The sequence below is a fragment of the Geotrypetes seraphini genome, chromosome 2 (genome assembly GCF_902459505.1).
Source record: "Geotrypetes seraphini chromosome 2, aGeoSer1.1, whole genome shotgun sequence".
NCBI classification, from domain to species: Eukaryota; Metazoa; Chordata; class Amphibia; order Gymnophiona; family Dermophiidae; genus Geotrypetes; species Geotrypetes seraphini.
The window spans coordinates 273,584,050-273,598,272 of record NC_047085.1 but is presented as its reverse complement, the minus strand read 5'-3'; the positions used below and the strand labels follow the sequence as shown (position 1 = coordinate 273,598,272).

General features: G+C 43.3%; 1 protein-coding gene across 3 annotated transcripts in view; it reads left to right on the top strand.

The window, feature by feature from the left end:
* The window catches only part of AHRR (aryl-hydrocarbon receptor repressor), a 355,001-nt gene extending 344,247 nt beyond the window's left edge, over positions 1 to 10,754 (top strand). For all 3 annotated transcript variants that reach the window (XM_033929699.1, XM_033929700.1, XM_033929701.1), the window contains 2 exons: positions 2,044 to 2,185; positions 9,359 to 10,754. In XM_033929699.1, the coding sequence (XP_033785590.1) occupies positions 2,044 to 2,185; positions 9,359 to 10,448 (1,232 nt within the window). In that variant the 3' untranslated portion in view covers positions 10,449 to 10,754. The remainder of the gene's footprint in view (positions 1 to 2,043; positions 2,186 to 9,358) is intronic.
* The last annotated feature ends 3,469 nt before the right edge of the window (positions 10,755 to 14,223 follow it).

The following is a 14,223-nucleotide window of genomic DNA, read 5'->3' as shown; positions in this document are numbered from 1 at the left end:
TTGTGGATTAGGAATTGGTTATCAGATAGAAAACAGGGTAGGGTTAAATGGTAATTTTTCTCAATAGAGGAGAGTAAACAGTGAAGTGCCGGAACCAATGCTATTTAACTTATTTATAAATGATCTAGAAATTGGAACAAAGTGTGAGGTGATTAAATTTGCAGATGATACTAAACTGTTCAAAGTTGTTAAAACACATGCGGTTGTAAAAAATTGCAGGCAGACCTTAGGAAATTGGAAGACTGGGCGATCAAGTGCCAGATGAAATTTAATGTGGACAAATGCAAAGTGATGCACATTGGGAAGAATAACCTGAATCAAAGTTACCAGATGCTAGGGTCCACCTTGGGGGTTAGCGTCCAAGAAAAGGATCTGGGTGTCATCATAGACAATACAATGAAACCTTGTACCCATGTGTGGTGGTGGCCAAAAAAGCAAACAGGATGCTAAGAATTATTAAAAATGGGATAGTTAACAAGACTACGAATGTTATAATGCCCCTGTATCCTCAACTGGAGTATCCCCTGTTATAATGCCCCAGCAACCTCAACTGGAGTATTGCATTCAATTCTGGTCTACTTATCTCAAGAAAGATAGTAGCGCTAGAAAAGGTTCAAAGAAGAGTGACCAGTATGATAAAGGGTTGGAACTCCTCTCGTATGAGGAAAGACTAAAAAGGTTAGGGCTCTTCAGCTTGGAAAAGAGATGGCTGAGGAGAGATATGATTGAAGTCTACAAAATCCTGAGTGGAGTAGACCGGGTACAAGTGGATCGATTTTTCACTCCATCAAAAATTACAAAGACTAGGAGACACTCGATGAAGTTACAAGCAAATACTTTTAAAACCAATAGGAGGAAAAACATTTTCACTCACAGAATAGTTAAGCTCAGGAACGCATTGCCAGAGTTTGTGGTAAGAGTGGCTAGTGTAGCTGGTTTTAAGAAAGGTTTGGACAATTTCCTGGAGGAAAAGTCTATAGTCTGTTATTGAGAGAGACATGGGGGAAGCCACTGCTTGCCCTGGATCAGTAGCATGGAATGTTGTTACTCCTTGGTTTTGGCCAAGTACTAGTGACCTGGATTGACCACTGTGAGAACGGGCTACTGGGCTTGATGGACCATTGGTCTGACCCAATAAGCCTATTCTTATGTTCTTATGACTTCGGACCAGTGCTGAAAGAAGGGAAAAGGCATGCTGGCTTGAGGAAGTCCTCTGGACCAGCTGGCTTTTAAAAAATATAGTAATAATAAACACACTCACAAGGTCATGTGGAAGGTATAGAGACTACAACACGAGTCAGACACGGCTCTGCCAGGAGGAAAAGCCTCAGACAAAGCCCTCCCACCACCACAGCTGTGGTTTAAGGTGTTCAGGTGGAGAGCCTCATCAGCATAAAAACCTCCCAGAGGGCCAAATAGCTCTGTGTTATGCAAAAAGTAGCAAAAATCAATAAATATATCACGCCAGGTGGTCACACTTATATGTATAATTTGACTCAAACTTATCTTTTGTCTTCAGCTCGGTCGGACAGGCTGCGGACTGACCAATTTTGGACATTTGAGGCCAGGCATGTGTGGCTCCTGGTACTGATTATTCAAAAGTTAACCAAGCATCAGCTGATATTCAGACTGGCATCCTGTTAGCTTGCTGCATTAAGTTAAGACAGCTTTTTTGCTTCCTTAACTTTGTTGCTACTTAGCCAGTTAGCAGAATAAAAATTGCCACTAACCAGCTAAGTTTCTGCTCTGTCCTAGCTCTGCCCCTGGAACGCCCACAAACTAGCCAGTTATGGCATAGGTGGTTAGAGGGTATATTCAGCAGTACTGTTTTAAGTGCCGATGAATAGCCACCGATAGTTTCAGAAGCAATTTATATTTAAATGTGTTTTATTAACGCATGAAGCAAAACAGGTATAAATAGAACCATGAGCAATACTGAAACATTGTAAAACCAGCTTAAGCAATTTAAATTGCTTTGAATATTGACCCCCCTATCTTTTAAAGGGCACAAATAATGAATCATAAATCTTCTCAATTTGGCAGGGGTGAATAGTGCAGAAAGTGGAATCTCTTTGCTCAAAGCACAAAGGAATGATGATCAGTGGGTCTGGGTGGAAGCCAGCACTCCGATTGTATACAGAAATGGATGTTCTGAGTATGTCATTGTCCCACAACAAGCGCAGAGGTAAGCATCTGACCACATTAGTAAAGTGAAAGTCTGACTCCCAGAATCAATGTACAAAAACAATTAAAGGGTCAATTCACGAAGTAGTATGGTGATCACTCATGACTTAGCATGGTTGGATACCTGCACTAAATTTGGCGATTACAACTTTGAAAGCAGTGAACATGGTTCTGTATTTACACTGGGATCGATATTAAGTGCTATTTGGCCAACATTTTTTAAAAAAACACTCTATTTACTATATGAATGCATTGCTTGCAATTGCATTACACCCCCCCCCCCCAAAAAAAAAAAAAAAAGAAATTGCATTCTTACACCCTTTCCCCCACCTTTTAATCTGTACTGGGACCAGTGCTATTTAATCTGGAAATTGGAATGACAACTGAGGTAATTAAATTTGCAGGAAGACTGTAGGAAATTGGAAGATTGGACGTCCAAATGGCAGATGAAATTTAATGTGATACACTTTGGAAAGAATAATCCAAATCATAGTTACTTATGCTAGGATCCATCTTAGGAGTCGGCACCCAAAAAGATCTGGGTGTCATTGTAGACACTACGCTGAAATCTTCTGCCCAGTGTGCGGTTGCAGCAAAAAAAGCAAACAGGATGCTAGGAATTATTAGGAAAGAGATAGTAAATAAGACCGAGAATATTATAATGCCTCTATCCATGGTGCCAGTGGTATACCTGGTGGGGGAGGAACCTGGGGGTGGAGCACCAGTCCTCTCTTCTGGAACAGGAAGTTGACTTCAGAGAGGTAGGGCTGGCAGAACTGACAGATGCATGCAGGCAGATCACAGCCCCCTGACCACTCCAGAACCCCCCCAACTCCCTACAATTAGGGTAGAGTACCTCCCCCACTGCCGCACCCTTGGCACACTACTACGCTGTGCATCCTCACCTTGAGCATTGCGCACAGTTCTAGTTACCATATCTCAAAACATAGCAGAATTAGAAAAGGTTCAAAGAAGAGTGACCAAAATGATAAAGGAGATGGAACTCCTTTTGTATAAGGAAAGACTAAAGAGGTTAGGGCTCTTCAGCTTGGAGAAAGAGACGGCTGAGCGAGGATATGATTGAGATCTACAAAATCCTGAGTGGTGTAGAACAGGTAAGGGTGAATCGATTTTTCACCCTTTAAAAAATCAAGGGACACTCAATGAAATTACATGGGAATACTTGTAAAACAAATACTCATAGGAGGAAATATATTTTTACTCAAAGTATATAGTTAAGCTTTGGAACTCATTGCCAGAGGGTGTGGTTACAATGATTAGCATAGCTGGATTTAAGAAGGGTTGGACAAGTTCCTTGAAGAAACATCCATAGTTTACTATTGAGACAAACATGGGGGAAGCCACTTCTTGCCCTGGATCGGCAGCATGGTATGTTGCTACTGTTTAGGTTTTTGTTAGAAATAGAGCTAGATGGCCATTGGGCTTATCCAGTATGGTTGTTCTTATGTTCTTAGGAACTGAAATTGATACATAAGAACATAAGAAGTTGCCTCTGCTGGGTCAGACCAGAGGTCCATCGTGCCCAACAGTCCGCACCCGTCTCCCCTCCTGCCTCATCCTCATGTTCTCAGTAATGGCACCGCAAATATGGAATACCTTACTTTAGTATATAAGAGAAGAAAATGACTTAAGTCGCTTTAAAGGCAATCTGAAGAGTTTTCTTTTTAAAGATGCTTTTAATCTTTAGCTATGCTCAAAGTTTATTTTAGTCCTTCCTTATTTTCTACTTTTCCCCCCTATTGTTCTTTTCATTCATGTCTTCTCCTATATTCTAATATAAACAATTGTAGTTCTGCCCTTCTTATGTATCTGTTAGTCTGTAAGTCTGTCAGTTAAACCCCTTATATTTAATGACCAAATTGGTATATGCTTATACCTTTTTTAAATTTGTAAATCGCTTAGTAAAGTAAATAAGCGATTCATCAAGTTAAAATAAAAACTTGAAACTTTCCCTCATTTTACATATGCATACATACTGTTCTCTTTTCTCATCCTGCCCTTTACCCCAAATTCTTCTCTCTGTACCCTACTTCTTCCTGTCCTCATTATCCCCTTTCTTGTTGCCCACATCGCTCCCTCTCTATCATCCCCCCAAAAAGTAAATTTTTTCTCCCCTCTGTCTTACTATTCTTTTTTATTACCCCCACCCACTCCCTATCCCAATGACCCCAAGAGTAAGAAAAAGTGATTTTTTTTCTCCCCTCTCCCTCTCCTCACTAACCCTTCTCTCATTGCTACAGTCCCCACCCTCTCCCTATCATCAAAAAAGGTAAATTTTTGTCTCCCCTTTTTACTCAAGTCACTAGCTACTACTACCTGTGCTTGTGGAAGGTGCAGCTGCTCAGCACCAGAATCTAGGGATGCTCACTTGCTCCTTTGCCCCACCTGCACATACTGTTGTGCTGTATAGCCTCTACATCTGCTCCACCCACCACCACCACCACCACCACCACCAAAAAAAAGCCATGGCCATGAGGGATTTGCGAATTCTCTTGTAGATATAGTTGGTCCCACTCACTCCCTATTCAAATGACTCCAACAGTGTAAAAGTAATTTTTTTCATTCCCACTTCTCCATCTCATCACTATCCCTTCTCTTATTGCTCCCTCACCATCTTCCTTTTCAAGAAGAGACCCCAAAGAAGTTATTTTTCTCACCTTCATGTGTACCCCCATCCTAGCTTTCTCCTCCATCCCTTCTCTTGTCACACTCACCCACTCCCTTTCTATCATTCCAATAATGACCACCAACAGAAAAAAAAAGAAAAGAAAAAAGGCATTTTCTCTCCTCTGTACCTCTAGGCTCTGCCTTCCTATTCTTACCATCCCTTCTCTCTTAACCCCACACACTCCCTTTATCATTCAAAAAACAACAGAAAAAAAGCAATGTTTTCTTAGCAGAAATGGCCTAGAGGCAGAGCCAAATTAGTGACAGTCTGAGTGTTTCAGGAAGATACATAGAAACATGATGGCAGATAAAAGCCAAATGGCCCATCTAGTCTGCCCAACCGCAGTAACCATTATCTCTTCCTCTCTCTGAGAGATCCCACATGCCTATCCCAGGTCCTCCTGAATTCAGACACACTCTGTTTCCACCACCGCTTCCAGGAGACTGTTCCAAGCATCTACCACCCTTTCTGTATAAAAGTATTTCCTCTGATTACTCCAGAGCTTATCACCTTTTAACTTCATCCTATGCCCTCTATCGCAGAGTTTCCTTTCAAATGAAAGAGATTTGACTCATGCACATTTACATTACATAGGTATTTAAACGTCTCTTATCATATCTCCTCTCTCCTGCCTTTCCTCCAAAGTTTACAGATTGAGATCTTTAAGCCTGTCCCCATATGCCTTATCTCGAAGACCACACGCCATTTTAGTAGCCTTCCTCTGGATTGACTCCATCCTTTTTATATCTTTTTGAAGGTGCGGCCTCCAGAATAGTACACAATAATTTAAATGAGGTCTCACCAGAGTCTTATACAGAGGCATCAATACCTCCTTTTTCCTACTGGCCATACCTCTCCCTATGCAACCTAGCATCCTTCTAGCTTTTGTCATTACCTTTTCAACCTGTGTGGCCACCTTAAGACCATCACAGCTTTGGGACTCCTCTATCTCTCTGCTCCTGTCTGCTCTGCTCCTTGAGGATGGCTGCTCATGACACACAGCTGCACTCAGGACGAGGAGCTAAGGAGCAGGGGTGCAGCTATGGGGCGAGCCTGGCCCGCCCCTTATGGGATCAGGCCTGCTCACCCAGTAACCACAGGCCACTGGCAGCAATTCCTACATGCTGTTGGTAGCTGACCTGGAAGTCTTCCCTCTGACGCATTTGCGTCGGAGGGAAAGCTTCTGGGCCAGCCGCCGGCAGCATGTGACGAAACCGGAAATTGGAGAAGTCAGGAGAGTAATGGAAGAGTGAAGCTCTCCTTCTGAATGTTTATCATCTTATGCGAGTTCTCTGAAGAAGTCGTCTTGGCGAAACGTGTAAGATCCCGCCACAGCGAGACAACTTCTCTTACTGTTGTGATTCAGAAATGAGCTAAGTTGAAGTTCAATATTCTAAATACCTATGAAGAATATTTTCTCTATGAGCATCTAATATAATAAAATGATAGGCCGCGCATGCGCACTAAAAAAATGTGTTCCCTGATCCGTCGCGAAAACACGAGTGCGCATGCGCGGATTTTACGTCACCACCTGCTCGCTTAATACGTCACAGCCTCCCTGCTCTACACAAGCCCGACCGCAGCCAGACGACGATCTCCATTCCTCCTGCCGCCACCGATCTCCGTTCCTCCTTTGACAACCACCCCCTTCTCTTCCCGCGGGCCCGAATGGCGATTCCAGCAGCGTGTGCATCAGTCTTCACACGCTGCTTCGGGCCCTTCTACTGCCCTGATTTGCTCTGCCGCGTCTCTGATGATGTCATCAGGGACGTGCCAGAGTAAATCAGGGCAGTAGAAGGACCCGAAGCAGCGTGTGGAGACTGATGCAAGCGCTGCTGTAATCACCACGTTTGTAGTCCGGACCGCGGGAAGGGAAAGGGGGGGGGGGTAGAGGGAGCGCTAATGCTACTGCACAGGGAACTGGTGGGGGGGAGGGAAATGGAGGGGGAGGGAATGCTGCTTTGGACAGACAGACAGAGGGAGAAAGAAGAAAGACACAGGGGCAGGGAGATACACAGAAAGACAGACAGGCAAAGGGGCCAGGGACACAGACAGACAGAAAGGACAGCGGGCGCCGCGTCAGGAGGGGTGCGGGATGCGGCAGTGGGAACTTTTCCAATGGGTGCAACTGGGCGGCTGTCGGGAACCTCTGATCAGGGACAGAGCAAGGTAAGAGTATCATAGGGATAAGAAGGAGGAGGGGGGATAAAAAAGGAAGGGATGCCTACTGCTGGACAGGGGGAGAAGGAAAGAGATGCTGATGGACAGGGGGGGTGAAGAAAAAGGAACAGAGGACAGCCAAGGAAAAATAAAGGCAGAAAGAAAGAAAGCGGCTAAGAAGAGAGAGAAAGAAATAAAGACAGACACACACACATATGTTCTAGCACCCGTTAATGTAACGGGCTTAAAGACCAGTTTATTATAAATTTATAACTTATGACATTTAGAAACCAGTGCTAACATCATTTGAAATTGCTTTATATAAACTCAAGATGGAGCAATGATAGACATATCGAAACACATTTAAATGGGCTTTCCGCCCCGAATGTGATTTCTTTACCAACTGATAGTTCTGAGCTCCTCTTGTAAATTTAGAAAGTAACGTTCATGATCGCCAGTGCCCCTTTATTTTTGTTCGTTGAATGGTTCAAATTTTAGTTCCCCCACATATTACCGTTATCATTTACAATATGCAAGAAGACTACATAAAAGAAAAGAAAATAAATTAAATTGAATAAATAAATATGTATCCATGCACTTTTGTAAAAGAAATACATATCTATTCCATATTCTACTCTTATATTACATTCCCCCACTTTAATTTAAACCTTTTTCATAACAATACCTTCCCCCAGTAACTGGTATTTGTCAATTGCAATTTATCATTATCATTTATCAGTAAAACAATTAGGGTCCTTTTATGAAGGCGCGTTAGGGTCTTAATGCGCGGAATAGCACATGCTAAAATGCCACGCGCACTAGCCACTACCACCTCCTCTTGAGCAGGCGGTAGTTTTTCAGCTAGCGTGTATTATAGCGCGCGCTAATACGGTGCGTGCGCTAAAAACGCGAGCGCACCTTCGTGAAAAGAGCCCTTAGTATATAGAAAAGCAAATTAGAGAAAACTAATTAAAAATCACACAGGAAAAACGACTCATTAAAAACCAACTATAGATGAAATATCAACACAGGAAATAGCAATCAGATAATCAACCCCCAGATTATAATCAGTCCTTTTAAATCCCATCATGTGAACCAAGTTACCAAACACCTACTCTGACAAAATAACTTAGACATTAGGGAGAATAGGCTTCACCTAAGTTAAACAGTCCTTTTATAAAAAACAAGCCTCAGAGCTACAGGCCCAGCCAAAAACGCCAGAGCCTCTGTATTCAGCTACACAGCTGACCTGCTATAATCATGATTTACACAAAATTTGTGTAAATTATGCACATTCTTGGCTAAAACACCTAGGCCTGGATTCTATAAACAGTGCCATTGTCGGCCGCCTTAAGAACGGCTGCTGATAGCATGTCAGACACACGATGGTGCCATTTATAGAACTGCAGCTTTGGAACAGGTAGGCGCCTTAATGTAGGCCAGGATTTTCAAGGCCTACATTTCCGACACCTGTCTTTTATGTGAATTGCATCTACGGAGGCGCTTGATGATGCCTAACACCTCTTCCGGTATTAGCCACGCCTACAGTGGCATTAGGCATCAAAAGTGCCTGTGTAGGCGTGATGCAAGTGTCGTATTTTAAGGCATCAGTAGGCACCTACATTTTCCCTTTTAAAATAATTTTTTAAATGCCATTTTCAACTTAAGTTAGATGCCTAACTTAAGGTGTCCTTTATAGAATATGGGCCTTAGGGGCTAATATTCTACTGTAAGAGACAGCTTGGCTACCTCCCGTAGTCGGCAGCAAACCTGGAAATTTATTGCCAGGACTGTATCCGACCACCGGCATTGAATTTCCAGTTTAAGTGTAGGTGCTGTAGACATGGTCAGCCAAGCCGAAATTCAGCTGGCCAGCTAAGTCATAGGTGGGTCTATCTGACTGCTAGACTTAGCTAATCAACCAGTGAATATTGGCAACACTTCTAAGAAAACACTTCTAAGAAAACCCCCAATAAAGATTTAAAAAAAAGAAAAGAAATTAAGAACCAAATAAAAACAATGTAAGTGACTGAATTTCAATCTGGAAATAATGGGCAGCTTATTCCAGGATTCTGAACCAAAACTCCTAAGTGCTTTGGATCTCCATAAGGATCAGCTGAGGACATATAATGACATTTTATCTTTTTAAACACGAATGGAATATGCATTAAATTGTAACTCAGTTAAACATTGCAATTTGCATTTAAAGATAGTTTCAGGATAAGATACAAGGCCATTTATAAAAGATGCTTTTTCAGAGGTTAGGCCTTTGAAATGTGTAAAGTGAGCATATTTTTAATATTTAGTTGTGTTTTGTTCTGTTAGTGACAGAGGGGAGGAGGAACATCTGAAGAAGCAGAGCAGCATCCTTGGTCTGAAGGAGGCCCCACTGTACAACTGCTCTCATGAATCTAGAGGACAACCAAAGCACCTTAACTGGGCAGTGACAAAATATGAGAAGGAAGATATCAGATTGAAATTGCAACCAACCAAAAGTGACAGCTGTTCAGTGCAGGATGAGCCGCTTAATTTTTGTAAAACAGTTTCAGATGCCCAGACCCACTGCAGCATGAACAACTGGCCATTGCGAAATGCCTCTAGTGTTCGACCAGGGAGTCATCATCCTAGCACCTTCCCAGTTAGAGCAGCCCATCCCTTCTATAATGGAACCCAAAGCATCACCAGCTGTTGTCCCCAGCATGATGGCACAGAACATTTCCAGACCTACCCAAGTGTGCAACACCATACCATGGCGAGCTACGCTATGGACAACATTAAAAAAGAAGGTGCATCAGTAACCCCTGAAACTTTGTATGACCTGCTGATGCCCCAGGACATCCTCATCAAAATGGAATATGATTCTGATTCTGAAAATAGAGCAGAGTACTTTTCAGGGTCACAAGGCCAGACCTGGCCAGGGGAGAACAGCATGCTGAAGAAGCAGCTGCTTGCATTCCCTGACAGACTGCACCTCAAGACAGAGACTAACTTCAGCGACCCATTGTCCCCTTGTCAGAAGCTGAAGCAAAGTACTTGTTTGCCACATAAAGGACATTGCACAGCATCTTCCACTCACACCAACTCTGTCAACATGAATAGACCTTTTAAAGCTGCATGCAATAAAGATATGGGCCAAGTTTATCCTCCAAAGTATACATACCTGGAAAGCATGCTTAGCCTCCAAAATGCTGACAACCAGCCATTTGGACTTGGCTCCACAGATGATAAGAGTCTGAGTGAGCAAGCATTCAAGCTGCAGTGTGACCTTAGAGTGCACAGCCTTGCTCAAGCTATAAAACAAGAGCCTCTGGATTCTCCACCCTGGCCTGACAACAACCATCGTTTCATCTTCCAGAAACCCACACTGCCTAGCCCTGTGCTGCATAAAACAACAGAGTTCACATTCCTGCAGTAGCTTTTTTTAAAAATAATCTTTTCAAAACCAAAATTGCACTATTTCAATTTGGGATCACGTTTATGTACAATATAATTGCTGCAGTTTTTAAATGGCTTTTAGTATGTGTGCTTTTACAAGATGAAAGAATTTCCAACTCAAGGCCTTCCAGTTGCAAGTGCTGCAAATAAGTTGGGGGTTTTTTAGTTTGGGTTCGCTATAATTATCATTGGTTTTTTTCTTAAATACATATACACTTCCTTTAAACTAATTATTAGATAGCAATGCATGTTGAAAAACAACAATGAGATGTAAAGTAGGACAGAGTATTTTTTAATAAGATTGTACAATTCAGTGCTTTAGATATGAATACAGTAGGGTACTGTGGCTAGAAAGTTGTACTGTTATTAAGGAGAGTCCTAAGACAGGAGGTTAAGACTCCCCTCTGTCATTCATTCCTTGTTTATATTAGGAAAAGCAACACATACATTTTACCAGTGGGCTTTGCAGCAATTTTCAAAGCAAGAGTGTTTGTGTATTTTTGTAGTCAAACTTGCTGGAAAAATACATGCAAAGATTTGAATAATGCAATCTGCATGCATTTCATTCCTCTCTGACCTGAAACATTGGCAGGAACACCTATCCGAGTGTAATTAAAAGTACCAGTATTGTGGAAATGCAGACTTTTAGCTACATCTGTGGAAGGACAGATGTCAGATAATTAGCACAGACGAAATGCTTACTCATGTAAAATAGCTTTGAAAATAGACCTTGTATGACCTTAAGGCAAGTCACTGTGGGGCCCTTTTACTAATCTGCATTAGCTGTTAACACATGCCTTAATGCAGCAAAAAAAATGGCTTAATGCATGAGAGGCTAAACTGTCCTGTGTTACTTTTGGCATTTGCATGCACTAAGTATGTGCTGCCCAATAATCAGTGCTATTTAGCTAGCCAGGAGTGACTCCTGACCATCTAAATATCACTAAGGCCCAGATGCTCACAAGTTTTCTGTTTTAAGTAAGAGTGGTTAAAACCAGTCTTTCTTGCATGGAAGCTCCACTTCTGATGCTCAAACAGGTCTCCGGGGCTTCTACCAATAGCAGTCATTGAGAACCCTATGCAAAAACATTGCAAAGAGTTCATTAGTATTTAATGTTTAAGTACTTTTACTAAATTTTCAACAAAGTGCAAGAAAAATTATACAGATAGGTATACCAAATTCTTTTACAAGTGCACAAACCATTCCCCAACCGTCTCCCTGCATAAGACCGTGGTGAGACCTCATTTAGAATATTGTGTTCAGTTCTGGAGACCGCACCTTCAAAAGATATAAACAGGATGGATTTGGTGCAGAGGAAGGCTACTATAATGGTCGGTGGTCTTCAACATAAGGCATAGGGGGACAGACTTAAAAGCTCAATATGTATACTTTGAAGGAAAGGCAGGAGAGGGGAAATATGATAGACATCCATAGGCCATCCACTGCTTCCTGCTAGGATAAACAACATAAAATCTGGTTTAGTACTTGTGATCTAGCTAGGTACCTGTGACCTGGATTGGCCACTGTTGGAAATAGGATACTGGGCTTGGTAGACCTTTGGTCTGTCCTAATATGGCAATTCTTATGTTATTATGTTAAATACCTACGTGGCATAATGTGCATGAGGCAAATCTCTTTCATTTGAAGTTAAGGGGCGATAGGCTCAGAAGTAATCTAAAGAAATACTTTTTTTAATAGAAAGATGTGTGGAATAGCCTCCCAGTAGAGGTGGTAGAGACAATGAATGTATCTGAATTCAAGAAAGCATAGTACAAGCACATAGGATCTCTTAGGGAGAGGAGGAAACAGTAGATGCTGAAGATGGGCAGACTGGATAGGCCATTTGGTCTTTATCTGCCACTACCTTTCTATTTGTGTACATTAGTGAACACTAGCTGATTCCCACAGGGTTTAATTTAGGAGCCCTTATCACCTCCTAATCCCGCATTCACGTTTTTTAAATGGCCAGTACTAATGCTAACATCAACAACAGCTGTAGCTGAAAGAAATATAGAAGGCTTTTTCAGAGCCATGCAAGAAATGGGCTTATCTCCTGGGAATGACTCACTTTAAGGTAGGCTAAGCCCATTTCTTAGTGCAGCTTAGTAAAACAGCCCCTTTTTTACCATCCAAATGTCTTTGTGCTCCGGTTATGTTTTCCTAACTTTCCCAATCAGCAAATTAAAAGTCAGTGTACTAAGCCACAACTAAATTCATGAGTGATATAATGCATTAAAAAAAAAATCTATTGTTAAGCAGATGACCATGTTTCCAAAGTTTAATGCACATTGGGGTTCTTTTACTAAGGCATACTGATGATTAGTTTGCACTAAATGTCATGAAGCCCATAGGAATATAATGAGCTACAAGGCATTTAGCACACACCAAGGGGGAAATTCATCAGTGTGTGCCCCTGTTAAGATGAGTTATTTTACCACATTGGATAAAATGGGACCCTGTGCTAAAATAGCCAGACTTGTGGTATAACCACCCATCTTAGCAGTAGCACACATTGATAAATCCCCCCTTAAATATGTTAGCGCACCTTAGAAGTATCTCAATATTTGTCATTTTTTAACACATACTTTTGCATTTGCAAAAATTATGCTCATTAACAACTGCACACAGCTAAATTTCAAGTTTAAAAATCTGCAATTCATTCATACATTCTCTAAAAAACTTAGCCACACTTCAACGAGATACAGTTACGTTGTTTGAAATAAGGTCCATGGTTTCTATCTGCCATCATGTTTCTATGTTTCTTAAAGTTTCTTGTGGGTTTAACCTCAAAATAAATGATACAAAGCGTTTTTGAATAATATTTACCGTATTTTCTCGCATATAACGCGCGCGTTATACGTGGTTTTTACATACCGCGCATACCCTTGCACATTATACGTGTGAGCGCGTTGTACAAAATTTTTTTTACATAGTTCCCCCCCGACGTCCAATTCACCCCCCCCCAGGACCGCTCGCACCCCCACCCCGAAGGACCGCTCGCACGCACTCGCACCCCCACCCCGAAGGACCGCTCGCACGCACTCCCACCCGCACCCCCACCCTGAAGGACCGCTCGCACCCCCACAGCCTCCCGACCCCCCCCCATCATGTAGAAGCTCCTACTGGTGTCCTGCTGCTTCCTCTTGGCGGTCCCGACACCCGACACGATTGGGGCAAGAGGGAGCTCAAGCCCTCTTGCCCCAGCCAACCGCGGCACCCCCGACACGATCGGGGCAAGAGGGAGCTCAAGCCCTCTTGCCCCGCCGACTCCCCAACTCCCCGACAATATCGGGCCAGGAGGGAGCCCAAGTCCTCCTGGCCCTGGCGCCCCCCCCCCCCCGCTAGTTGTTCGGGCCAGGAGGGAGCCCAAACCCTCCTGGCCACAGCGACCCCCTACCCCTACCCCACACTACATTATGGGCAGGAGGGATCCCAGGCCCTCCTGCCCTCGACGCAAACCCCCTCTTCCCCCAACGACCGCCCCCCCCCCCAAGAACCTCCGACCACCCCCCCAGCCGACCCGCGACCCCCCTGGCCGACCCCCACGACACCCCCACCCCCCTTCCCCGTACCTTTGTGAAGTTGGCCGGACAGACGGGAGTCAAACTCGCCTGTCCGGCAGGCAGCCAACGACGGAATGAGGCCGGATTGGCCCATCCGTCCCAAAGCTCTGCCTACTGGTGGGGCCTAAGGCGCCTGGGGCAATCAGAATAGGCCCGGGAGCCTTAGGTCCCACCTGGGGGCGGGGCCTGAG